The sequence below is a fragment of the Tachypleus tridentatus genome, chromosome 10 (genome assembly GCF_004210375.1).
Source record: "Tachypleus tridentatus isolate NWPU-2018 chromosome 10, ASM421037v1, whole genome shotgun sequence".
Lineage (NCBI taxonomy): Eukaryota > Metazoa > Arthropoda > Merostomata > Xiphosura > Limulidae > Tachypleus > Tachypleus tridentatus.
In genome coordinates, this window is record NC_134834.1 from 49406662 (window position 1) to 49433068 (window position 26407).

The 26407-nt window shown below is 33.6% G+C and overlaps 1 protein-coding gene across 2 annotated transcripts in view; it reads left to right on the plus strand.

Moving 5' to 3' along the window:
- LOC143229228 (nucleolar protein 4-like) overlaps nucleotides 1-26407 on the plus strand; it is an 86381-nt gene that overhangs the window by 46595 nt on the left and 13379 nt on the right. Inside the window, exons 6-8 of one of the 2 annotated variants that reach the window (XM_076461242.1) lie at nucleotides 426-551; nucleotides 1324-1527; nucleotides 19187-19309. In XM_076461242.1, the coding sequence (XP_076317357.1) occupies nucleotides 426-551; nucleotides 1324-1527; nucleotides 19187-19309 (453 nt within the window). The remainder of the gene's footprint in view (nucleotides 1-425; nucleotides 552-1323; nucleotides 1528-19186; nucleotides 19310-26407) is intronic. The other variant, XM_076461243.1, reaches the window with a different exon arrangement.

Below are 26407 nucleotides of genomic sequence, written 5' to 3' on the forward strand. Positions count from 1 at the left end.
AAAAATGTAAAGTAACCATAGCGACTAGAAAATAGGAAAGGTAGTCAAGACAACTTCAAAGGATAGATAACAGGTAGTTTTGAAGTAAAATTGTCGAGATAAAACTAAAAGCTGAAAGGTAACCTGAAAAGTAAAAAATCGCGAAGAATAGTCGCTGTTAAAAAACAAAAACAAAATGCTGACAATTTAATCTAATTTATAGTTTATATAAAACGGATTATTGTTTTATCCAGAAAAAGAAAACGTGGAAATCAATTATATATTTTCTAACTATAGTTTTTAACCATTTTTTAAATTATAGATAAACAGACTGATATAGTTTGTGTATAGTTGTAGAATGTTTTATAGTTTCAAGGAGTTTTCATCAGAAAAGTTACTATTTCATGCATTTATTATTTATTTATTATTGCTGACACTTCTTTTAGAATTCCAATACCGAAACTTCAGCAACTCCCGACGGCATAAAGGAAGACGAAGACGATGACGAGGAAGATGACACAGACAAAATTGACGTAAATGCACACGATCCTGAACGACTGAAGGCTTTTAATGTAAATAGGAAGACATGTGTGATGTGATACAGATGATATAAATATATATCAACCTTTTTCCATTATTACCAATATATGTTTATCGCTGCTTTTCTCTAGTTGTTAATTAATTCCAGAATTATTGAAATCTCATTGTGTCAGTTAAACAAACTATAGCTTTAAAAAAAAAGGCCTTGGATCAGTATTAAAGCAGCTATTAGGTTAAAGTACGTTACGTCGTACTTACTATTAGGGCCCGGCATACCCAGAGTGTTAAGGCACTCGACTCTTAATCCGAGGGTCGCGGGTTCGAATCCCCGTCATACCAAACATGCTCGTCCTTTCAGCCGTTGGAGCGTTAAAATGTCTCGGTCAATCTCACTATTCGTTAGTAAAGAATATTCCAAGAGTTGGCGGTGGGTGGTGATGGCTAGCTGCCTTCTCTCTAATCTTACACTGTTAAGTTCGGGACGGCTAGCGCAGACAGCCCTCGTGTAGATTAGCGCGAAATTCAAAACAAACAAACTTATTATTAAAAGCAACTAGTTAGTTTGACATTCATATTTTGTTTGTTTTTTGTCACTTAATTCTTTCAGGGAAAAATTTCTAAAAGACAACTTTCCATGTGAACCGAGGTGTTTAAAAATATTTCAGTTGATTTTAAATCATTAGGTTCCGATGAAAGTCATTTATTCGAAAACATGATGAACATTTATTATTTTTTGAAACTTATGTTTTTTAAGTTTCGTATTTATCTTCTGGTATATCATTCGTGTTTTATCAATATTTTCAGATGTTTGTTCGGTTGTTCATCGACGAAAATTTAGATCGGATGGTACCAATTTCTCGTCAGCCAAAGGATAAGATACAGGCAATTATTGATTCGTGCACTCGACAGTTTCCGGAATTCTCCGACCGAGCTCGGAAACGAATAAGAACTTATCTCAAATCTTGCAGAAGAACCAAGCGAGCACGTGATCATAATGGTTGGGATTTTGTAAGTATTCTAATTTTTCTATTATCTCTGACTAAGTCCAATATTCACTTTATTTATTTAGAAATTAACACGTTTAAAAAGTAATTATTTAATTTAAAAACCTAAAAAGAAAATATAATTTTGTAACTTCAGTACAATCGAACTTAAAATGAAACAACTTAGTAAAATCTTTTAGAATTTCAGAAAATGCTTTCAAAGGTGTTACAGAATTTTACTATAATTCATAAAGTTTCAAGCAGGTTATTAATCTTAAATAAAGAAACTTCTTTCTGTAATTTGGCCCGGTATGGTTATGCTCGCTCTTTCAGCCGTGGGGGCGTTATATTGTGACGATCAATCCCACTATTCGTTGGTGAAAGAGTAGCCCAAGAGTTGACGGTGGTTGGTGATGACTAGCTGTGTTCCATCTAGTCTTAACATTGCTAAATTAGGGACGGCTTGCGCAGATAGCTCTCGTGTAGCTTTGCGCGAAATTTAAAACAAACAAACCTTTCTATAATTAGCCCATTGGGCTACATAATATGTTCAAACAGAAGGAAATAATACATTTCGCTATACCTATTTAAAGCGCGACTTAATTCACGATGCCTGAACCCTTGTTTTGTAAGGTTCAAATGTTTGTATCAGGCTACACAGTGGTTGCTTGCGATAGCCCTTTCTTAATTTTAAACTAATAGCCTAAGATAAAAACAGGTAGTCAACACTATCAACTTTCGAGTTACTCCAATCAAACAGTGGGATTTTAACCGTCACTCTTATAATGCATATACCCCACAGCTTCAAAGTGCAAAAGACTATTTTGCGATAACAGTACGCTAATTGTATACCCTCTGATTCATAGATCAGAATTCTGCACACTATGCTATGCCTAGAATATATTAATACTAGAACAAACTCATTCAGTGAAGAGTGACAAATGAATTTAAAGATGCGTCATTAAAGATGCTACAAAAGACATTTGATCATCTTAATTTCAAATCACAACGCTAAACATTTTTCCACCTATAAGTTAATCAACTCTTTGAATAATTAAAAGAAACACATCAGTTCTTTCACAATAAAAATATTTTTCTTTACCTAAAACTACGACAAGTAGTAGCTTTCATGTAAGAGACAGTATAATACCTGACTTATTGCATGAATCATTTGTTTAACGATTATAAGATAACAAAGCATTTTTAAACAAAATTTTGGGTGTAATAATAAAATATGCGTTTAAAGTATTTTTAAGAGTATTATTGGCATATCTTATTATTTTCTGTTCCGACAATGTTGTCTGCAATATGAATGTTTCTATTCACAAATATTTTATGTTACAAAAGAAGAGAATGACATTTCAATAGACCTCCCCATACACACACACAAATACACGCATTTGTAAAGCATGTCACTTATATTAATATAAAAATACTTACCTTGAGGTGTCACAGATGAGTTATTGGATGCTATAAATACAAAGTTGTAGATAAATCATGGTTAGCCTGACAAACATCGAGCAGCCCTCCTCCCAGTGGCTGAAAGGTAGTGAAGGCTTAAAACTAAAATTTGGGTTACAATACACGTAGTGTGCACATCAAAGATAGCCAGTTGTGTAGCTTTGTGCTTTAAATAATCAAACTAAAGACATTGAGCAAAAAAAGGGTCGTTTAAACTCTCAAAGGGGTAAAATCACGAGTGCTCATTTAGTAGGAACATTTTTATCAAAGAACGCTCTTTAACTAGCAGTTGAACTACATCTTTTATCAGGGTGTATTAAAATCAGAAACTGAGAAAGAAAAACTGATACAAGGAGGAACTGTGACTGACAATCACTGGTGATAGGTCCAGTGAAAAGAGGATGGGATAGTCTTGTAAGCTGCAACAAACACTATACCATCTCACAAGTAATCAGTAGTGATCAGGTTTTGGTTATCAATGATCTTACATTCTTAATAATAGTACAAAAACTGTTTTACCTCCAGATGTAAAAATAGGTTCAATAGGCTCATGACGTGAAGTCTGGATAATGAATGGCTGGAAACGAGTGGTATGGTAATGTGGGCTGACGAATGTTTCAACTTTTTTACATTGCTGGTGGAGTAAGGGTATGTAGAAATTCCCACGAAGCATTTTATCCTGTTTGTATTGTTTTGATAGTGCATGCTACTGGAAGTGGTGTGATGGTGTGGGTGGTAGTTTCATTATAGGACTTTTATGTCTTTAAGAAGGGCAAATAATTTTAAAGTGTGCCTAAAACTTGTTGTCTATCAAGCTCACATAAAGTTGATGCACTTCCACCATGATGAACAAGGGCTCTTCTAAGATAATAATAAAACAAGCCACTACACTCCTATTGTTCAAAATTGATTATAAGTTCAAATAACTGTCAACATATTTGAACCAACTGAGCACCTTATCCCTTAATGAATGTACTATAACCTAAAATTATATCTTCTAGTATAAAGTGGAGTAATTGCAACACCAAGTTCAGGATATTTTCGCAGCAACAAATGGCCCAACTAAATAATAACTGGATGTCCCAATATTAATAAACTGTTTAGTCAACGAAGATAAAAATACTTTATAAGATCAGCAATATTTGAAGTTATCATAAATGTGTTCACCTTCATCGGTTCGTACGTGAGATGATTCAAATTATGGTTCTACCTAAGAAGACTCAAGGATTTTCAGGATCATTTAGAAACACCCAATGATCAAGGCACACAAGTTAAATCCTGGATATGATTGTTCTAAACACTTTAAAAAAAACGTTATACAGGTCATTCTATTGGAGAGTTGAGCTATATTCACAACAATAAACTTCAGGCTTATAATGCAAAAATTTTGGGTTTGAGTGCAACAGAATTGGGGGTACAGCACAGATAGCCTATTGTTCAACTTTGTGTCTGGCAACAAACAGTTTGATCGCGTATTTCATAACATCCATAGGTGACGAAAGCTGACGTTATCAGATCAAATCATTTTTATAGAGTATCACTTCAACAAATAATCCTACACTATGTTATTTTGTTATCCTTGTACGAATATTTCAAAAATATAAATCTATGATATTCCACTGGTACATTTTGGAACATGTGAAAGTAAAAATAATCGAGAAAAACACAATTCATGTGTTTTCAGGATCCAAGATAAATATTTTAAAACTCGTTCATCGACGATTTTTGTAAAATAATTTAACATTGTTAAGTGACATATAGTTATTATATAGTTTCATTTATGTAAAATAATATAATATTAAATGACAAATGGTTATTAATGCGTCTAGTTAATAAACATACTTCCCCTCCTTCTGGTAACAGATAGAGTTATGAATTTAGTAGCAAATAATATGCATAGAGTGTGACTCTGTTTCCCTGGGATTTTTGTATCCCTCATGACTGGAATTAGAAATACTGATAAATAATTTTGTTTTCAAAAATGCTCATATTGGACTTCATAATATAGAATCAAGGTGGCTTAAGACAGCTGCACGATTTGCGCGAACATTAAGAACAGACCGGCAGGGCCAGGTAGTTATGGCACTGGACTCCTACTCGGTGGGTCGCGGGTTTGAATCACATTCGCACCAAATATGCTCGCCCTTTCAGCTGTGGGGACGTTATAAAATGACGGTCAATCCCACTATTGGTTGGTAAAAGAGTAGCCTAAGAATTGGGGGTGGGTGGTAATGACTAGCTGCCTTTCCTCTAGTCTTACAACGCAAAATTAGGGATGTCTAGTGCAGATAGCCCTCGAGTAGCTTTGCGCGAAATTCAAAAATAAACAAAGAAAAACCAACGTGTTACCCGTTGAAGAGACTTTTGGTCCACATATTCGACATTTCTAAGTCATGTTCAACTTTTGTACTACGATCTCCTTATAACTCATTTATTTCTGTAAACGTAACCGTTTATATTAAAAGTTATAGTAATCGAAACGTTATTCTAATAAAAATGTTTTCTAATGTCATTGGTTTGGTTTGAATTTTGCGCAAAGCTAGAGAAGGGTCTATCTTCGCTAACCGTCCCTAATTTAACAGCAAAAGACTAGAGAGGGGGAAGGTAGTCATCACCACCCACAGCCAACTCTTAGGCTATTCTTTTACCAACGAATAATGGAATAAACCGTAACATTATAATTCTCGCATAGCTTAAAGTATGAGTATATTTGGTGGGACGGGGATTCAAACCTGCAATCCTCAAGGATAAAGCGCCTTAACTACTTGGCCATGCCCGGTTTCAAAGCCATTGGCCGAGTTATCTTATGATATTCATTTGTTTAAGAATAAAGCTGCTCCACGAAGTGCCTACATTTTGCTCATCACAGGGATCGAACCTTCAAGTTTATCGCAGGATTACAGGGCGGCAAATATAATGATTTAGAAGTTGATAACTATGATTGGTGATTTAACGAAATCTGCAAATCGCACTGGTTATAACTATCTATTTATAAGTTCATTAATGTTGCGCACTTTTTCTAAAAAAAAAAGCAAACAGTTGTTTAAATAAAACAAACAGTAAGTTAATATTTACGTTTCTATTTTCAGTACATAAGGCATGGTATTAGCAGTTTATCTAATTACTTTATTTTTGTACCTATAGCATACTTCTGTTTCAGACTGTTATAAATATATATACACACATAAAAATGTGTGATAAAGTCAAAGACCAGAAAATATATTTTTATTCTTGTATACCTAATTGTAAGTAATGCGTCATATGGCTCATCATTGATATCAATATATAAATCTGCAAAACTACATGAAGAAATATTTCTTAATGTCATGCGAAGTAATAATAGCTTACATTTTACTTCTGTCACAGTAATAAATGAATCAGTTACAAATCGATACTTCATCTGTTTTCTGGTTTGGTTCAAATAAATGTTAGTGACCCGGTACAGAATAAATAGAACATCACACGTATTTTAACTAAAAACCTTATACTTGGAACAGTGATACATTGCTTTCAGTACGAAACAACAAAATATGCTTTTCAATAACCCAACGCTAACATATTTCCTAAAATAAAATAATAACTTAGGTTATGTAACAATATGTGTAAGAAAACTTTAAACATCATAACCGTTTGTTGTGTTGTTTAACGTTATTGGAATAAGATGGATCTTTTTTATGTTTTCAGCTATTGATTTGAAATTACAAATGGCTATCTTGAGGGTCATATTTCTGTATATGTGCACGTGCATGTCGTCTTTATTAGAAATTCTGAAGGTGCATGAAAGCTTCCATCTTGTTTGTTCGAGTGCAAAGCTACACAGTTAGTTGTATACGTTATATCTATTATGTATGGATATGGACTCGGCAGACATCCCGAAGTCGCTTCACTATAAGAAAAGGCATGGCCTGGTGGGTTAAGGCGTGCGACTCATAATATGAAGGTCGTAGGGTTCGCATCCCCGTCGCACCAAACATTCTCGCCTTTTTAGCCGTGGGGGCGTTATAATGTTACGGTTAGTCCCACTATTGGTTGGTAAATTGTTTGTTTGTTTTGGAATTTCGCACACAGCTACTCGAGGGCTATCTGTGCTAGCCGTCCCTAATTTAGCAGTGTAAGACTAGAGGGAAGGCAGCTAGTCATCACCACCCACCGCCAACTCTTGGGCTACTCTTTTACCAACGAATAGTGAGATTGACCGTCACATTATACGCCCCCACGGCTGGGAGGGCGAGCATGTTTAGCGCGAACCCGCGACCCTCGGATTACGAGTCGCACGCCCTTGGTTGGTAAAAGAGTAGCCCAAGAGTTGACGATGGGTGGTGATGATGACTAGCTGCATTCCCATAGTCTTACACTGCTAAATTAGGGACGGCTAGCGCAGATAGCTCACGAGTAGCTTTGCGCGAAATGAAAAAAAAAACAAATAAGCTGTAAGAAAACACAAACACACACGCACACACAACTGTTTTGATAGAATCCCGAGTTTTAGCGTTTAAAGTGAGATAGTTTACTGCTTCACCACTGAGATACAAATACCGATGACACATGATATATTTTTGATGATATTGTTTTGAAGATGACAAAATTTGTGTCCAGAATTTGTCAAAGAATTTAATGTGTTAAAATGTTATCGAGAAATTTGGAACTATTTAGGTTTTCCTCAGCAGGATATTTTTTCTTAATATTTCTGATAAATGTCTATATTTTTAAAGAAAAAAACAAATAAAAACTTACATTTAGGAGTCGATGTTTGATGAAAAATTTCAAAATTTATTATCAGTTTGAACCTTAACTTTTATTTGTAATTAAGATTACTTAACATGAACGATGAAATCTTGTATCGTATTTTAAAATATTCTTATGAAGTTTAAAAAGAATATGTCCATAGATTGTTACAGTTTGGGAGTTAAAATATTTGATGAAGATTCTAACATAACACAAGAGCTTAGCCAGAAGGGTCGAAGTATTCTGCATTGGGAGTGTTTTAAGAACGACGCCTAAGGTGTACCTATGAACAATAGCTGTAGTCAACAAAGTTCTTTGCAAGGTTGAAGGCCCGGCATGACCAGGTGGTTAAGGCACTTGACTCAGAGCCTGAGGGTCTCGTTTTCGAATTCCTGTCACACCAAATACGCTCGCCATTTCAGCCGTGGGGGCGTTATAATGTGATGGTCAATCCCACTATTCGTTATTAAAAGAGCAGCCCAAGAATTGGCGGTGGGTGGTGATGACTAGCTGCCTTTCCTCTACTCTTACACTCCTAAATTAGGGACGGCAAACGCAGATAGCACTCGTGTAACTTTGCGCGAAATTCAAACCAAACCAAGGTTGAAAATCAAGGTTTTTACGGTAGCATTTAAACTGAAAAAAAAAAAATTCATATAAGAAAGGGAAGTAAAGTCACTTTGCTAATCCTAAATTAAACTTAGCATTTTGTGTAGTTGAATTTCAATTATTTCATTCCTTTACTTCCAGTTTGTTTTACGTATTATCTAATTGCAAACTATTAGTTTTACCCTATTTTCCCAGCTGTCATTTTGAGTAGCACAGTAACTACACGCTCAGCTACTACAGTACGTTAAAAAGAAAGAGTACACTATGTGTGTTTGCTAACTTTTGGCGATACGTGGATTAAGTGTGAATTTTAAAATTTGAATGAACATGAGTGAAGAACAGCATGATATTTCTTAATATTTCTTGAAATTTGTATCACATAAAAACGTGGAAAGAAAAGGTGGACCAATTTATCTAAATATCCTGTTTGTGCAGTTGCAAAAAAAAAAGAAAAAAGTGGTAGAGCATTAGATGGGATTTTTTTTAACGGACAGGGATCGCAGTGAATAATGTTACCAATTAAAGTGAATAATAATAATAATGTTACCAGCTAAAGTGAATAATAATAATAATGTTACCAGCTAAAGTGAATAATAATAATAATGTAACCAGTTAAAGTGAATAATAATAATAATATTACCAGTTAAAGTAAATAATAATAATAATGTTACCAGTTATAGAAGCGAAAAACTGTAGAGGAAGTTTACGAAATAGCTTCAACAAGGTTAACTTTTTAAATTGTAATAAATGTGGATAGGCCTAATCCAATGAGTCTATTCTCTGTTAGGCACGGCATGGTCAGGTGGTCAAGGCACTCGACTCGTAATCTGAGGGTTGCGGGTTTGAATCCCCATCACACCAAACATGCTCGCCCTTTCAGCCGTGGGGGCGTTATAATGTTACAGTCAATCCCACTATTCGTTGGTAAGAGGGTAACTCAAGAGTTGGCGGTGGGTGGTGATGACTAGCTGCTTTCCTCTTAGTTTTACACTGCAAGATTAGGGACGGTTAGCGCAGATAGTCCTCGTGTAGCTTTGCGCGAAATTCAAAAAACAAAAACAAACAATATATCCTTTTTTATACATATTTAATCTGTTGAATGTATTTGCACTTCTTCTACTCACACGTGATGTAACTCGGGTACTGACGTACATACCAGAGTCACGCTGCTTTATCGCCTTTGCAAAATTACCAAGGCTTCATTTCCACAAAGAGCAAAGTTCTGCAGTTGGTAAGTCATTGAAGCACATTTGTATGGCTCCAGTAATGTCTTCTCTTCTTTTACGCTTGACACTTGGGAATAAACCACTTATACATTCATGTGCATTAGCAAGACATGATAAACGGGTTTCTAATAGAACGACAACATGATCAATGAGACCAACTGCCATGTAGCATCTTTAATGCTATTCAACAGTCTGTGTTACACAAACCCACGTGTAGTAGGTAACGATTCTCAAACTCTTAATCACCTTCAAGATTTAGTTTTAGTGTTTTTGTCCCGTTCACTATAGCTTTACAGTAGATACAAGCAGAGAAGTACTTGTCTACCCGAGAGAAGCTAAATATTTCTCAAAATTCTTATAAAAAACAATCTTCTCTTGAAAAACTGAAAAGAAAGTTTCCTCAGTTGGTAATACAGAAAGAGAAAAGAATGTGTGTTATATTTGAAATCATTTAACAAACATCGTATGCGATAGAGGGCGTTCAGTAAATGTAAAGGCCAAGAACTTGAGAACGAAATTAAAGAATGATGTACAACAATATGTCAACCGTACTATATCTGTTATATCCAGTGTCAACTTGAGAACGAAATTAAAGAATGATGTACAACAATATGTCAACCATACTATATCTGTTATATCCAGTGTCAACTTGAGAACGAAGTTAAAGAATGATGCACTATAATATGTCAACCGTACTATATCTGTTATATCCAGTGTCAACTTGAGAACGAAATTAAAGAATGATGTACAACAATATGTCAACCGTACTATATCTGTTATATCCAGTGTCAACTTGAGAACGAAATTAAAGGATGATGCACTACAATATGTCAACCGTACTATATCTGTTATATCCAGTGTCAACTTGAGAACGAAATTAAAGAATGATGTACAACAATATGTCAACCGTACTATATCTGTTATATCCAGTGTCAACTTGAGAACGAAATTAAAGAATGATGTACAACAATATGTCAACCATACTATATCTGTTATATCCAGTGTCAACTTGAGAACGAAGTTAAAGAATGATGCACTATAATATGTCAACCGTACTATATCTGTTATATCCAGTGTCAACTTGAGAACGAAATTAAAGAATGATGTACAACAATATGTCAACCGTACTATATCTGTTATATCCAGTGTCAACTTGAGAACGAAATTAAAGGATGATGCACTACAATATGTCAACCGTACTATATCTATCATTGGCAGTACTTAAGTTTTTTCGCCTAATACCAGGGCTCATCAGGTCAGCTGGTGTTCCGACATATACAATAGTTATTAAGACATCCTTCATAATAATAATTTATTTTTGTTAGGGATTCTTCCTTAATTTATCTTTAGGTATCACCGTTACTTTTTGAATTTCACATTACTTTTCTTATGTGTGATAGTCCTTATAAAGTTTATTAAACTTGCTTCTTTGATTTCTACTAATTTCACCCATATATGTGTGTGTATGTAGTTTGTTTGTTTTAGAGCAAAGTCACATTAGACTAGTTGCTGTGTCCACCGTAGAGAATCGAAGCCCATATTTTAGCACTGTAAATCTGCAGACTTGTTGCTGTCCCACAACAGAACGATAGCGAGAGAAAGATTCATTATTTTCATAGTTAATTTGACAAATAAATCCACCTGTAGTATTTATTACAGTAAGTTTCTTTTATATTGTTCATTTTTAGTTCAGTTTTGTATCAATTATGTTTCAATATCTTTTGCGAGTCAGTCCCTTGTTTCTACGAGCTAATATCCTTTCCTTTCTATCTTTTTTTTCGGCTTTTTTCTTTACCAAGGTCGACGGCCTTCATACGCTTTGTCCTCTTTCAGTCAGCTATATTCAGTGCCAGGCCTTCAGCAATTCCTTTTTTCCCAATTTAACAACGATTTGCTGGCTTTCCTTGTCTTCTCTTTCCGGCTACTGGCAGCTCTGATACTCTCCTTATTGTTTGTTCTTTTATTTTCTTCGCGTGACCGAACCGTTTCGACTTTGCTTCTCTTACCTTTTCCTCGATTCCATGAACTGACTACTGTCATTTCCTTAATTTCTCTGTTCTTCCAGTGACATTTCTGCTGTTATCAACAAGTCTTTTTCTTTATTATTCTGGGTCCAGGTCTCAGCTCTTTAAAAGAACATCGGTTTAATTATACAAGTCTTATACAAGGGCGTTCAGTGCCCTTGGTAATCTTTTGTCACAGATGATTGTGGCTACTTCCTTCAATTTCTTCCAGCCCGTCTGGATATTATCTCTCACAACTTCCTCGCTTCCTTATTCACTTTGAATTGTAGCTAAAGTATTCTACCTTTTTTCAGTGATTTCCTGTTTACATCTGCGATCTTGAATTCTCTTGTCTATGTGTTTTATTTTGTATTTTGTATGCTGTTAGTAAACGTTGTTTGTTTTGTTTTACTCCTTTTAGTTGCTCATCAATTACTTTTTTCTTCTGGAAAACTAAGCTACTTCATCTTCTGTTTTTTTGGGTGAACAAAGGCAGGAGGCAATGTTTTTAAGCCTTTGATGTTTAAACCCAAACTGGAGAAAGAGCCTTACACAAAATATATACTTTTTGGAAAACAATTTGAACACTAGAAAGAAGTTAACCTAGAAGGTGATTTATTCAATAACGTTTCGGGCCTAAGCCCTTCGTCAGATGATATTTAAATAGCCGCTAATCAAAGTACATTAGAATGATATTCAACTAGTAACAATAATGCATATGTATTTCTAACGCGTTACATGACATTCGTACTGCGATAGCTCAAAACACTGCTACAGGGAAAGAAAGATAGAAAATACGAGTATCAATGTTGCCAAGTCTCGCGAGTAAAATAACTGTCACAGCCATTGAAAATAAACAGCATTGACTTTCACAAGTACTTTTTTCTGATGGCTTAACCTCAAAATGACGATTTGTATGGCTTAATTGGAATATAAAATTTGTCAAGAAGGCAGGTATGAAAGTTTACAGTTGTGTAATGTTTTTCAAATACAATTCAACTACAGTTATTTTACCGCGAGCTGAAGCCAGTGATATTGAATAAAACCTCAAATAAACAACATCAGAATAAATCAGGCCCAAAAAACTTCAACCCGCGACTGTCAAAAATTAAAGCGTCTATGTTAGGAAAAGAATATTGTTTCTAAATGATATTTTGAAAATGGAACGATAAAGATAAATATCTGGGTGAAGGGGACACTATCTGTTAGCTGAATTACTTAAAGTTTCACAAAAGGAGAGAATATGACGTTACCCATATTTCTTAACTCGACAATCCATTAAAACCAATTGCTGCCTAACAGAAACTATCTCATGTTTTCTCATTGACGTATACTTTTTTATTTGATAGGTACTATTTTAATGTACTTTCATTAGCGACTGTTTAAATATCACCCGAACAATGTCTTAGGTTCAAAGCATTATTTAACAAACAACCTTCTAGAGAAAAATGGCGAACCTTTTTGAGAATGTGTGTCCAAATTGTGGGTAATCTTCTAAAAACTTCTCTCGCGGGCCCATAGTAATTTTTAGCAGCAGATTATTATTTATTATTCTGAATTATTTTAAATGAAACAACTTTAGGAGTTATATTTTATTAATAGCTACAGTAATTCACAAGAAATAAAATTGATGAATTTGTAATAATAATAGTAATGGACCTTTTTTAAGGAAAACAAAGGAGTCCTCTTGTTTATTTATGTTTATTCATTGTTTTGCTATTAACAGAAAGTATTTTGTGAAATTATAAGCTTTGGTTCATATTATGTAATACAAGCTCGGCATGGCCAGGGAGATTAAGGCACTCGTAATCTGAGTGTCGCGGGTTCGAATCCCCGTCGCACTAAACATGGTTCCCTTTCAGCCGTGGAGGCGTTATAATGTGAAGATCAATCCCTCTATTCTTTAGTAAAAGAGTAGCCTGAGAGTTGGCTGTGGCTGGTGATGACTAACTGCCTTCCTTGTAGTCTTACACTGCTAAGTAAGGGACGGCTAGCCCAAATAGGCCTCGTGTAGTTTTGTGTGAAATTCACAAACAAAATGTAATATAAAAGAAATTAAGCACCAACGTCTGCACCAACGATGACAGATATTTTATATCAGGCTTGTATTTGGTTGTTTTGAGAGCTATGCATGCAGCTCTAATTTCATCAGCAAGTCGATTCTAATAATTACACTTTACAAAATTCATCACTGAAAATAATGAACTTAGATAAATATGTTGATGAAAATACTGTTATTGCCATATTTTTCAGACAGTCAAAAGTTTTATGAATAGAATTTTCCAATTACAAAACGTCATTCTCTCAAGTTTTCTGCGTTATTCCAATCACTAACCATTCTCATTCAATATTTTCTAGTTCAGCTCTTAAATTGACAAATTTTGACCTCCAAATTTAGCTGCTTTGCAAATCATTCAGTTACATCTCAAAATTATCCAAGTCAATCCACTGCAACATTTCCAGATTCAGTTTATCTAATGTTACGGCCCGGCATGGCCAGGTGGGTTAAGGCATTCAACTCGTAATCTGAGAGTCGCGGGTTCGAATCTCGGTCGCACCAAACATGCTCGCCCTCCCAGCCGTGGGGCGTTATAATGTGATGGTAAATCCCACTATTCGTTGGTAAAAGAGTAGCCCAAGAGTTGACGGTGGGTGGTGATGACTAGCTGCCCTCCCTCTAGTTTTACACTGCTAAATTAGGGACGGTTAGCGCAGATAGCCCTCGAGTAGCTTTGCGCGAAATTCAAAAACAAACAAACAAACAATCTAATGTTACACTGTCTGCATACTTTATGAATGTTACAGTTTCTTCAAGTAACTTGAACTTATTAAATATTAAAAAAAATTGTTCAAAAGTTGAATTAATGATGCTGGAAAATTGCATTTGCAAGCTATGAATGTATATTTTCTCATGAATTTCAAGATCTGTCATGTGTTTTTGGAGGTTCGGGAAATATTTAATTAAAAGTGTCATTATAAACATCACGTTTAAACATTACAGTTTCTTCAAGTAACTTGAACTTATTAAATATTAAAAAAAATGTTCAAAAGTTGAATTAATGATGCTGGAAAATTGCATTTGCAAGCTATGAATGTATATTTTCTCATGAATTTCAAGATCTGTCATGTGTTTTTGGAGGTTCGGGAAATATTTAATTAAAAGTGTCATTATAAACATCACGTTTAAACATTTTCTGTTTGATTTCAAAACCTTTCATGTTATCAAACATAACATTAGATGCTTTACCAGATTCCTGAAATTTGGTGTTCAAGTTTTTTAAATGTGGGGAAAGATCTATAAAAAAACATCAATCTACAAATCCACATATCAGATCATTCTTGACATGAAAATTTTTCATTTGTTAAAAACATATTAATATCATTCAAACACTCAACAAACTGTTGAAAGACAGAACCTCTACTTATCCAACGAACATTGTCGTACATAAGTAGTGCTGTGTACACCGAATTCGCCTTTCTCAGTAAATTCTGAAACTGTTTTTTTTAATCATGCACATAAATAAAATTAACGACCTTGGTTACAATTTCCATCACTTTTTCAAGCTCCTTAAGGCCTCTTGTATAATACAATGAAATCCTACCACTGGGGATAAAACATATTTTGTAAACAGATTTACAAAACCTGCTTTCGTACCAGTCATGCTGGATGCACCAGCAGTTGTCACGAAACTTACTTTTGAAAGGTCGACCTCTCGATTGTATAATTCGTTTACTACTGTCTTACACATTTCAGCCCCTGTGGTATGTTCAGATAACGTTACCATGTTTACTAGTTCTTCGCAAATTTCATCATCCCTACAAAATCGAGCAATAATAGTTAGCCTAACTGATGATTGACATCAGTGCTATCATCAAGACAAATGGAAATGAATTTACATGAACCGATATCTTTTGTTAGTTATTCTGCTATGTTTGTTTCCATAATTAATATTCTATCTTTTGCTATATTACTACTGTGTTTAATGCTCTGAATAATTTTTTTCTTTTTCTGGAAAACCGTGAAAAAGGAAAGAAGCACATTCTCGCCATGATTCTTTAATATACTCTCCATCACTAAGTGAGTTTTAATGTTCAGCAATAATCATTGAAATCTCAAAACTAGCAGCAACTAAGCTGAACTTACCTGAACCAAAATTCGTCAAAACATTTGACTGCATGTTGTTGTTGCTGACTTCTCGAGAAATGTGTTCTTTTTGTTCTTGCTCACTCTCACCACAAATCAATTTAGGAACAGTTTCATAATGCTGCTTTACAGAGGAAGCCCTTATGTTTCAGAACATAAGATGTTCACCCTTTTTGATCATGTCAAATCTTTCAGTCCACGATTCTTGAAAATCTCTGCTGCTGCTCCTTCCATTTGAACATTTTTGTTTCTTTGTTAATTGAGCTGACTTTCTGATAAACTGAAAAGGGTAAATGCAATTTAAAATATCTCACTAATTAACTTAAATACGATAATTTAACTTCTCATAACATAACAGCAGGTAAATATTTATGTCATTGATATAAAAATAAATCTATAATTAACTAACTGATCAGAAATATTCGCATGCCACATAATTTTAACAATATAATTCATATATTTACTGCGAAAAATAAATGCATATTTACCATTATTACCACTAGATATCCAGTATTTCTTCACAAAACCTAAAAAAAAAAATATAAGCAGAACGAAGCAATACCAACAGTTTACTTCTATTTTTTACTCAAATATTGATGTGTATACAGGGTCTGCGAGGAATTCAAAATGTGTCATCTGATGTCACATGTTCCCGCAACCGTAAAGCTGACGTCTCCTGTGAACATTTCTCACTGCTCCAGGGTTGGAAAAAATTATTCACTGCTGCATTTGGTAATAATGATAATCATCATATATATATATATATCTGTCATGGGTTACCGTCAGGGTTTAAAGAATCAAGTTGCGGCACTGCATCCCGCGTATCAGTAAATTTTTTTCGCATGGCATAGGTTCGCCATCACTGTTCTAGAGTGACATAGTTCTAGTGTTACCATTTTTTTATCTGACTGAACATTTTTAGATTGACTGATTGGCAGTTGAGATATGTATCACCATGTGCTTTCCTGCTGCGTATTTTGATATGATGTTGAAAGTGTTGTGTCATCGTGTAGTATCTAAATTTAGAAAGTTTATTATTACTTCTTTGTTTTCCTCAATTGTTGAATTTTGTATTATGTTGGACAGATGTGTTTAAAGAAGTGATTCTGTCACCTTGATGACTAAAACTATATAAGGAAATATGGCTGCCTGTATTGCTTTTGCTACTATGGTAATGATGAATAATTTTACTAGATAATAGGTGTTATAAGGCTTCTCATGCTAAATCCACTTGTGTAAATTTTTTCCAAGAATTCCAAACAAACAATTACCGAAAAACCTAACAAGGTCTCTAACTGTTGAATTAAGACATGTTTTATGGTTTTAAAATAGTTTGTATATTATTTGGTTAGTGGCTTCGGGAGTTGGTATTTGTGGAAACATTGATTTACCCCAAAGTTACAAAGATCGTTTTCAATGCGGTATTTTTGTAGATTTCTGTTAACTTCATAATAATATTTTATTGTTGTTTCCGATTTGTTTATCAACATAGCCAACAGAGATATCTACTTATGTTATAACTGGATGATGCATATGTAGAAACATATCAGTCAATCCTAGCCTGAGTTTAAACAACTTAAAATCCTATATATATTCCATTCCCTTTCGCTTATTCCAACTAGGACAGTTTCGCTGAAGAAATGAAACATACATCTTGGTATAAGATCTTCTTTCAGTTGTCCGGAAGATGATTCAGATTTTCGGAAGTCTTCACATAATTTATCTATTCTGGTTTTAAACTTCTTTCCTAACTGAACTGCAGTGAAGTTACATTGCAATGTAGTCACAAAATTCGCTATTGTTTGAGAGGTGCACTCATCAATGTTCCCCAGGAGTCTCTGATGTCCATGCTTAAACAAAACTGAGCAATATTTAGAGAATGTTTTGTGATGAGCTGTACATAACGAAAATAGAGTTCTTTAGTTACTCAAATCGAATTGACCTGAAATATTTTCTTCCTCTCAAATACAGCTACTGATATAAAATTTATATCCAGGTTCAGAGAAAATTGTAAACATTTGGTACTTTTTGGTTGCCACCTATTTATCTGACTGGTTTTGTAAGTAAACGTCTGACTGGATATATTTGAATCCAACTTCAGTTAGACATTAGACTGGACTTATGAATGGAAATTTAACTGGACAATAACTGGATTTATTAATCTAACTGGACATAGGACTGGAAACTCAAGCCTGAAATAAATTTTTAAAAAAGGCTGATAGGTAAACAGAGTTATTTCGTGACACATTTATCATGATATGGTCTAGTCATGAATTCGACGCTACCAGTACCATAGAATATAGTGCATGTATCATTGAGTTTCACTCAGTACACTGTTATCACAACTAGAATCGTGCGTGTGCGGATATAAAGTCACTCTCTTCGTCTGTGTCTATTTTGACGGTCAAATTATTGTGAATATAATCTATTGTGTTGAGGAATAATTCGTGAGCGTTTTTTCAAGTTAAAAAAATATATTCATAAATGAAACGCTTTTGCAAAATATTTCATGTCATTTGGTAGATAAATTTTTGCTCTAATAGATGGTGTGTTTGATTTTCATATGTCTTTAATTTTTGCTTTCATTTTCAGCTCATTAAATGGAATATCAAGTGGACAAAATCGAGCATTTTCGACACCATCTGCTTTTCGCATTTAATTTCTTGCAATTTCGTTTAAAACAATGCATACTATATACCTAGGTATTACATGAAATAAAGTATCATAATAAATGTTTTGGGTGTAATGTGTTCATGCATTGAAGTATTGTATAGTCTTGCATGTAATGCTTGAATGAAATTATTTAAAAACGCTCACGAATTATTCCTCAACCTAATAGAAGAAAGAAAGAATCTAACAATACTCTTGTACAGACCGATTCAGTAGCTCACTTCCGTTCTGGCATTATAAACTTCATATAATGGTGATGTTGCATTTTGGAAACGTAGAATACAGAATAAAAACGTTACGCATGTATCAAAATCATAGCATTCGTTTCGTTCTTATTGATGTTATCTATACGGACAGAGGTTCTCTTTCAGAAAGATGATATTATTTATTTACTTTAAAAATTAGAAGGAAGTATTTTACTGTATGATAAAGAAGCACATGCGCCAATTTGGAACGACCATTAAAATTTCCGAATACGTGAAAAAGTATTTTATAAATTTATGTACAACAACAAAAATTAATTTACATATTTCAGTGAAATGTTATAACTGTTTTTTCCTTCAAAACAATATAAAATGACATAAGATGTTTAACAACCCTGGTTGAGTAATTCAACCACTTTGCAAAATGTCAGTTTAGCTACATTTTTGTTAGGTAGAACCTTCAAGAAATCAAACTTGTTTGTTTTTAACACAAAACATAATTTCCAACCCAAACATGCATTCATTAGCCATTTTGGATTTATAGAGGTGAAATACGTTTTGTTGTTTTTGTTTTCTTTGGTTTATGGTCGTTTGAATTTTGTTTTTATTTTCTGAGTATTTCTTTTTACTTGGTTCGCCACAGGATCGATCTGCGCCACATCTATCGTCTCCGTTGGCCGAACAAATTCTGTCAATAGCATGTGATAACGAAAGTCAGAACGCCAAACGAATGCGGTTAGGCCTAAAACCTATTTCAGTTTCTCTGGTAAGTTATGCTGATTGTATTCAAGTAGTTGGGACTAATCCAATTATGTTTAATGGCAATATTTCTTGTCGCACATATAATAAAAATTAATTCTTCTGAAACACAGTTGAAAAGTTTTTTTTATTTCTTCATTTACTTCTCTTTAAATTTTTCATCGTCTTTAATATTATGAGATTAATGAACCCTGAAAAATTAATTTAGTCTTATCTAGATGTTTAATTTCCATTATAATCAAAAATCTATCGCTTGATCTTCCGAAACGTCAGAGTAGTGTCAACTATAACAAGCAGAATAACGTCTTCTAAATTCAAAATTTAATTAACTTTACTGACAACAGTATTGAAATTAGATCAAATACTGATATACTAATTTTGTGCTTAACAATGACTTTTTACGTACACTCACACATGCATATAATAAGTATAATTGCTGAAAGTTGCTAGTGACATAATGTTGCCACTACCAAATATCTAAAGTGCAAAACAGAATATATCTTTACCATACGCAATGATACAGTAACAGTTCTGAAACAGTTTAAATTAAAATAACACACTTTTTACCATTTGATATATAATCCGACGCTGGCCTGTACGAAGGGCTTAAATATAAGGGGAGTGCAACTTCCTTAGGAGAGCTTTTTTACTTGCTATATCATTGAGGCCCCATAATTGTAATACAGAAATTAAAATTATACATATTAAGGTAACTGAAACACAAAACTATAAGGCGATTATATTGATACTCATAATGTAAGTCACCAGAATACGTTTTAAAGTGGCTTGGTGCAAAAAATGTTAAATATCATAAAAGTAAAAAATCATATTAGCTGACACAAATAATGAATTGCTGGAAAATTGCTAATGGATAGTAAAGTAGCCTTCACGTGGACAGATTTGATTTCATTGGTAGCTACAAGTTTTAAACAAAGCTTATCTTCTAGCATCATAAAAATTAGTAAATTGTATCGATTTATTGTGAATTACCAATACAATACACACTAAAATTATTAAATATCTTCGATGATGCCTATTAGGGGCTCTTTTTGTCCACTCACTATCAAGGTGCCCTACTGTCTTTTCACTAATCAAGGAGAGTGTGTGTTTTCTTACAGCAAAGCCACATTGGGCTATGTACTGAGTTCACCGAAGGGAATTGAACCCCTGGTTTTAGCGAGGTAAATCCGTAGACTTATCTCTATACAAGCAGGGGACACTAATCAAGAAACCTTCTTATTGTTTTACTGTCTAGAGCCCCTATAAAGGGACACTCTTTTCTATTTACTGTTAGAGGCTGTTATTAATTTACTATGATGGAGCCTCTTTGTAGATTTAATATCATGAGACATGAAGACGTCTCCTTGCTAAAAAACAACAAAGCATATGTTTTATGTGCCTCATTGTGGTTACGGCACTGTATTATAGATTTTTATGCTTATAAAACACTTACTATTATTTTTACATTTGAAATTAGATGGCTTAGGTTCTGCCTTTCAGCGCACAAAGACTCTTCCAACGATAATTAGATGTCATTTTGTTAATAGTCAGAGCCCATTCTAATGATACGTAGGAGTCCTTCCCTATCTGTCATTTGCTCTTTGCTGTCATTACAAGTGTCGGCCCTAACTATTATTAATACATTTTGTTCATTTTTTACATCAAATTAAAAGGTGTAGCAGGCAAATTAAATATGGGAAGATTTATATGACTGAGCGCAGTGAAGAAATAGGCACATCCACTACGGCCTGGATCCAGGACCTGAAAGCTCTTGGGTTCCAGATTAAATTTTATATGCCCCTTTGCTTTACCTGAGAGCATTTTTCTAAATTTTGGAGTATTTTTACTGAAAAATATTTTATTAATTTTTAAAATATTTCTCTCTATACCATCCTCTGTACTTTGCTATAAACAAGGTTTCGATACCTGTGGTAAGCAGAGCACAAATGTCTTATACTGTTGCATTGTGCTTTACTACAAATAAAATAGCATGCTGTTAATATTTTTACAGCATTATTATGTGATATTTCCATGAACTACAAGATAAATATTCCATTAGGTGGTTAGTCCTGATCGTTAATTGACATCCGTCTTTACTGAATGTGGATAAAAAAATTCAGGATTATACATATACATATATAAAAGTCTTGGAATATTTTATCTTGCTGCTAATTACATTTATAACGTTTCTGCATTGTTCTGCCTTTAAAAACATGGCAAATAAAGACACTGTTTATTCTTATTTGAGTCATTGTCCTCCTGAAATGCGTCTTATTTATTTGAATAGATAGTAAGCACTTTATGATATTGCGGAAGTTACTGGTTACTGTAAGGTACTCGTAAAATTGATTATTGTCAACTTTTTCTCTGGACAATGCTTGACGTATAATGTCAATGTTTGTCACCTGTTTGACTTTCCTGACCAAATCAGGATCTCAAGCCAATCAAAATCCAGATAAATTTTGTTCAGTGGTTTTATCGATTCATATTTATAACTACCACATCACCATTTGCAGACTTCTAGGGTTTTTTTCATTCAAGTGCAAAGTTCTATACGTGCTAATTAATTTCCTCCAAAATGTAATAAAAGTGTTTACCGACATAGGTAATATAAAATTGTAGAATACTACAATTGCATCTTGGTCTGACCGAAAGTATAACATTGAGATATTCTTTTCTGTCTTTGTTTTGTAAAGAAGACATATTTCTTTTTGATTAATCAGCCATGGAACATCAGAAAACGATCAACTTCTAAAGTTTGTACTGAGTTGCAGTTGGTGTTGTAAGAAACAACCACACCTGTTTAGTGTGAATAAGTGTCCGTTTATCCTTTATCACACACATGGATCTATTTCAGTCTTCTTACTACCAATATTTACTTAGTTTTTCTACAGAAATGTTTTCGAACCTCGCAATATTTATCAGGCTCTATGGTTTGTGCGTTGATTACAGTTTTACTTATTAATACATTTTTTCAATCGGTTTTCATTTTTCTTGGTTTGGAATCTCTTTCTCTTCACGTTCTTTTCCTTGTCGACCTTATATTCAGCAATAGTGTATTAAAGTAAAGAATATTTTATGCTTAATTATTGTCCCTTTTTATATTAAACACACAATTCTGCCAGTTTCAAGACTTGTTTATGAAATATATTGCGATTTATTGGAGTGTTAACATCTCGAAAGGTCCATGTCGTCAACGAGTTGGATGTTTATAAATGGCATATCCAACAATTGAATAAAATTATATGATAATGGATGATCTACTTTTAGTACTTGACATTGAGACTTTGATGAATAATTGTTTTTCATAATTTGCTTTAAAAGAAGAGTCTCTAATGATAAGATTAGCTCTGAAAAGGATTTTCGGAACACTTGTATTTACTTCCAACATACTATTTGTTCAAAGTAAAGAGACAGCCAATTCCTGGTTTATATTGATGTAGTTTTTTCTTTCTTTCTGCCATCAATTCTATTAACATTAATCGCTTCTTCATATCTCTTATTTCCGTTATGAAAAACTTCAGTAAGCTCTGAAGAGAGTTTTTATCTACAAAAGATTATCTTCAGCTGAAACGGACGTTGGTTATATCCTTGTTTACAGTTTAAGTAAGGTATTAAGGCTTTCTTGATTATAAAAATTGCAAACTTATTGATGAATACAGAATTTTACAACCAGTAAACGGTACATCAAATAGAATTATACTTTTGTAAATCAGAAACGAAAAAGACCGTGACACTATGGTCATCATTTACATCGAAATACTTTGCATAACGTAAGTTTATTTCATTCTTTACAATAGAATAAATATACGTATGTACAACGAAAATTTTTGTACGAAACTGATTCGCAGCTGTAATTAGGTAATTAAAACTAATGTAAAAAAATAAAATAATGTGTTGTTCAATTCCTTTTTCATTATGAATATTAGGTCCGTTAATTTAACTTTTTTGAAAGCTTTTTTGTATTTAACAGCGTGGTATTAAATTTTAATTATTTCAACAGCATTTCGATAAATGTACATCAACTGTAAATCTGCTACTGCACCAATAAACACAATGAAAGTACTGTCGTATTGTTTGAAATCCAAATTTTTTACATATAAGAATATCAGTTATCCGAGTATAAAATCTGATGTAGACTTAAAAAATAGAAAAGAATTTGATAGCACTAATGAATAGATATATTTCTGGCTATAAGTTTTAAACGAAGTTTTTTATTATACAAAGAAAACTGTTATCTAATCCATACAGATAGCCTTGTTTGTCATGTTAGGCATGCCTATATTACCATGATTTTGTTCACAATACTCATATGTATATCAAACATTTCTCACATTATTTGGTTAAAGGCGTTTAATTCTATGCGAGTCCACATGCATCAACATTTTTTTAAAAATTCTAAACAGTTTTTATGTGAGATTGGATTGGGGTCCCTGACTTTGTTTTTTACATGAGGCCTGTCATCACAAAAAAATTCAACAGAAATACCAACAATATTGCGATTCATCCAACTAATTACAGCAGAGTTCTTCTACGTATCGTACATAGAAAATTAATTGCTTCACTCAATTTTATTTGGTGAATTCTTTACACTATAGTTGTAAAAATCAAACACAAAATTACTCCTTGTGAGGCAATGAATGATATAAAAACAAGTTTGTAATTTGAAGGTTAATTTGAGCATTGTTTTAGAATTCCGCGCAAAGTCACACGAGGGCTATCTGCGCTAACCGTTCCTAATTTTGCAGTGTAAGACTAGAGGGAAGACAGCTAGTCGTCACCACCCACCGCCAACTCTTGGGCTACTCTTTTACTAACGAATAGTGAGATTAACCGTCACATTATAATGCCCCCACGGCTGAAAGGGCGAGCATGTTTGGTGCAACGGGGATTCGAACTCGCGACCCTCGGATTAGGAGTTGAACGCCTTAACCCACCTAACCATGCCGGGCAGCTTCTAGAGTTTCGTCACACTACAAAATTCAGTCTTATCTCTTGAAAAACCTGACGCAGAGTAACATTTCGAACAAAATCATTTTACCCGATAGTTAGTCGAATAATTTGATAATAAAGTAAACAGCAGTGAAAGTAAAGAAAAGCAAGTTGACAACGTTAAATGAATTAAAAACGTATGATGAAAATCATGTAAACTGCATATTGTTTTTCATATTGCTCTTAATTCATCCATTTTGGATTCAAAATTAGAGGTATTTCAGATCTATGTTTTATGTTTCACAAGCCGCTGTACTGAAGGCTTTTTGTACAATACCGTAACTCGTCAGTGAGTTTGGACAACGAAAGATGTTAAATCCTTATTTTGTGTTAGGCATTAATAGATACCTTTTTAAGTCCAACGAATAAAGAGATGTCAAGTGTGTGTAATCTACTGTAGAAATGCTGTTTCGTTGTTTGAGCAATACTATATTACAATATGTATTATAAGTGTATTTTTTTCAGTCGCTGTTTCAAATTTAGATATTCATACTTCCGGTGTATTGCACGATGAATTAAAATGCTGTTCGTGGCCCTCTCTTAGTGTACAAGAGATTAACAACGATTTTGACGGATGCTGTGTGATCTTTATATGGGAATGTGATCGAACTTTTTTTTTATTGTTATAAGTCTTCAAGCTCACTGCTGAGCCACATTAGTAATATGTCTAACAAACTATAAGACAGTGTATTGATATGTTGTCCAGAAAACATTCAAGTTCAGTTTTAGACAAGAAAATTAAACTCGCAACATTGTCAGTACATCATGGAGATGCCACCTTCATGTACTTGCGTTGGACTAAATGACTGAATAATATTATTAAAACAATGAAGTTTGAAGGCGATCTCTTGGTTAAAAAGAATAGTACATAATGGTTTAATACTTATAGCAAAGACACGAGTTTCAGCGTTATTAGGTACAAGTTGTAAAGTCAAAAGGTGAAGTTATTAGTGAGTTTGGTGTTAATCGGAAAGGAGCGTATTCCTTGTGTTTTTTTAGTGGATAATAAAGGTATTCCGTGGTTTATTTCTAGAGGTTACTAGATCTAAGGAGAAATGTCTTTTAGTTGAGAGAAAATTATAAAGTGTTGACTAGACAATTGTATTATAGCTTCATGGCGGTTAAGATTTCTTGCATAGATCATTGATTCTGGCATAACATACCTATGTAGTAATTAGGCAAAATTATTTCGCCATATAAAAAGAATATTTGGCAAATAATGAAAGGTGTGACCACAAAGCATTATAAGTTTTACTGTAATATCATATTCACCCTTGTTATCCATTAGAATTGAAATTAGGTTTAAGATCACTATTATAATTGTGCTAAAATATTTTAAAGTTGTCTGATAAAACCTTGCTTGTTTACGTAGTGATTAGTTAATACCAATTAAGAGACGAAGTGGCGCTGTAGCAAATTTCTGGATTTCGAGCCAGTGCAGTATCACAAAATATTTCCACAGTTTAAGCTGCGAGTGCGTTATAAGAGAAACAGCCAATCTCATAGAGTGGATTATGGTTAGTAAAATGCTACGGTCAGTAGTTCAAAATTTTCTATAACGACAGATGGCCGTAGTAGATACAACATACAGTTACATTAGATTAATGGAACGTATAAACAAAGATATAAATAAGTGAAAAATATATTAATATACAAAGAGATACTGCTTAGATTATAAAAGTGTTTGCGTACCTAAAATCGACAAAATAAAATGTTATTTTCAAATGTTGAAAGAACTTTTTTAAAACCGACTTCCAATCATGGGAGTAAAGGTTGCCCTTGCTATCTGACAGTGTCTGAAGTACGCTTCAACGAAAATGTTATAATATGATGAGTTATTTACAATATTCAACATTTATCTAAGCTGAAATTTATTGTTTAAACCTGCATGGCTATGAACCCTATATAACCACCTGACTGTGTTCTAATAAATTATTATGAACCCTATATAACCACCTGACTGTGTTCTAATAAATTATTATGAACCCTATATAACCACCTGACTGTGTTCTAATAAATTATTATGAACCCTATATAACCACCTGACTGTGTTCTAATAAATTATTATGAACCCTATATAACCACCTGACTGTGTTCTAATAAATTATTATGA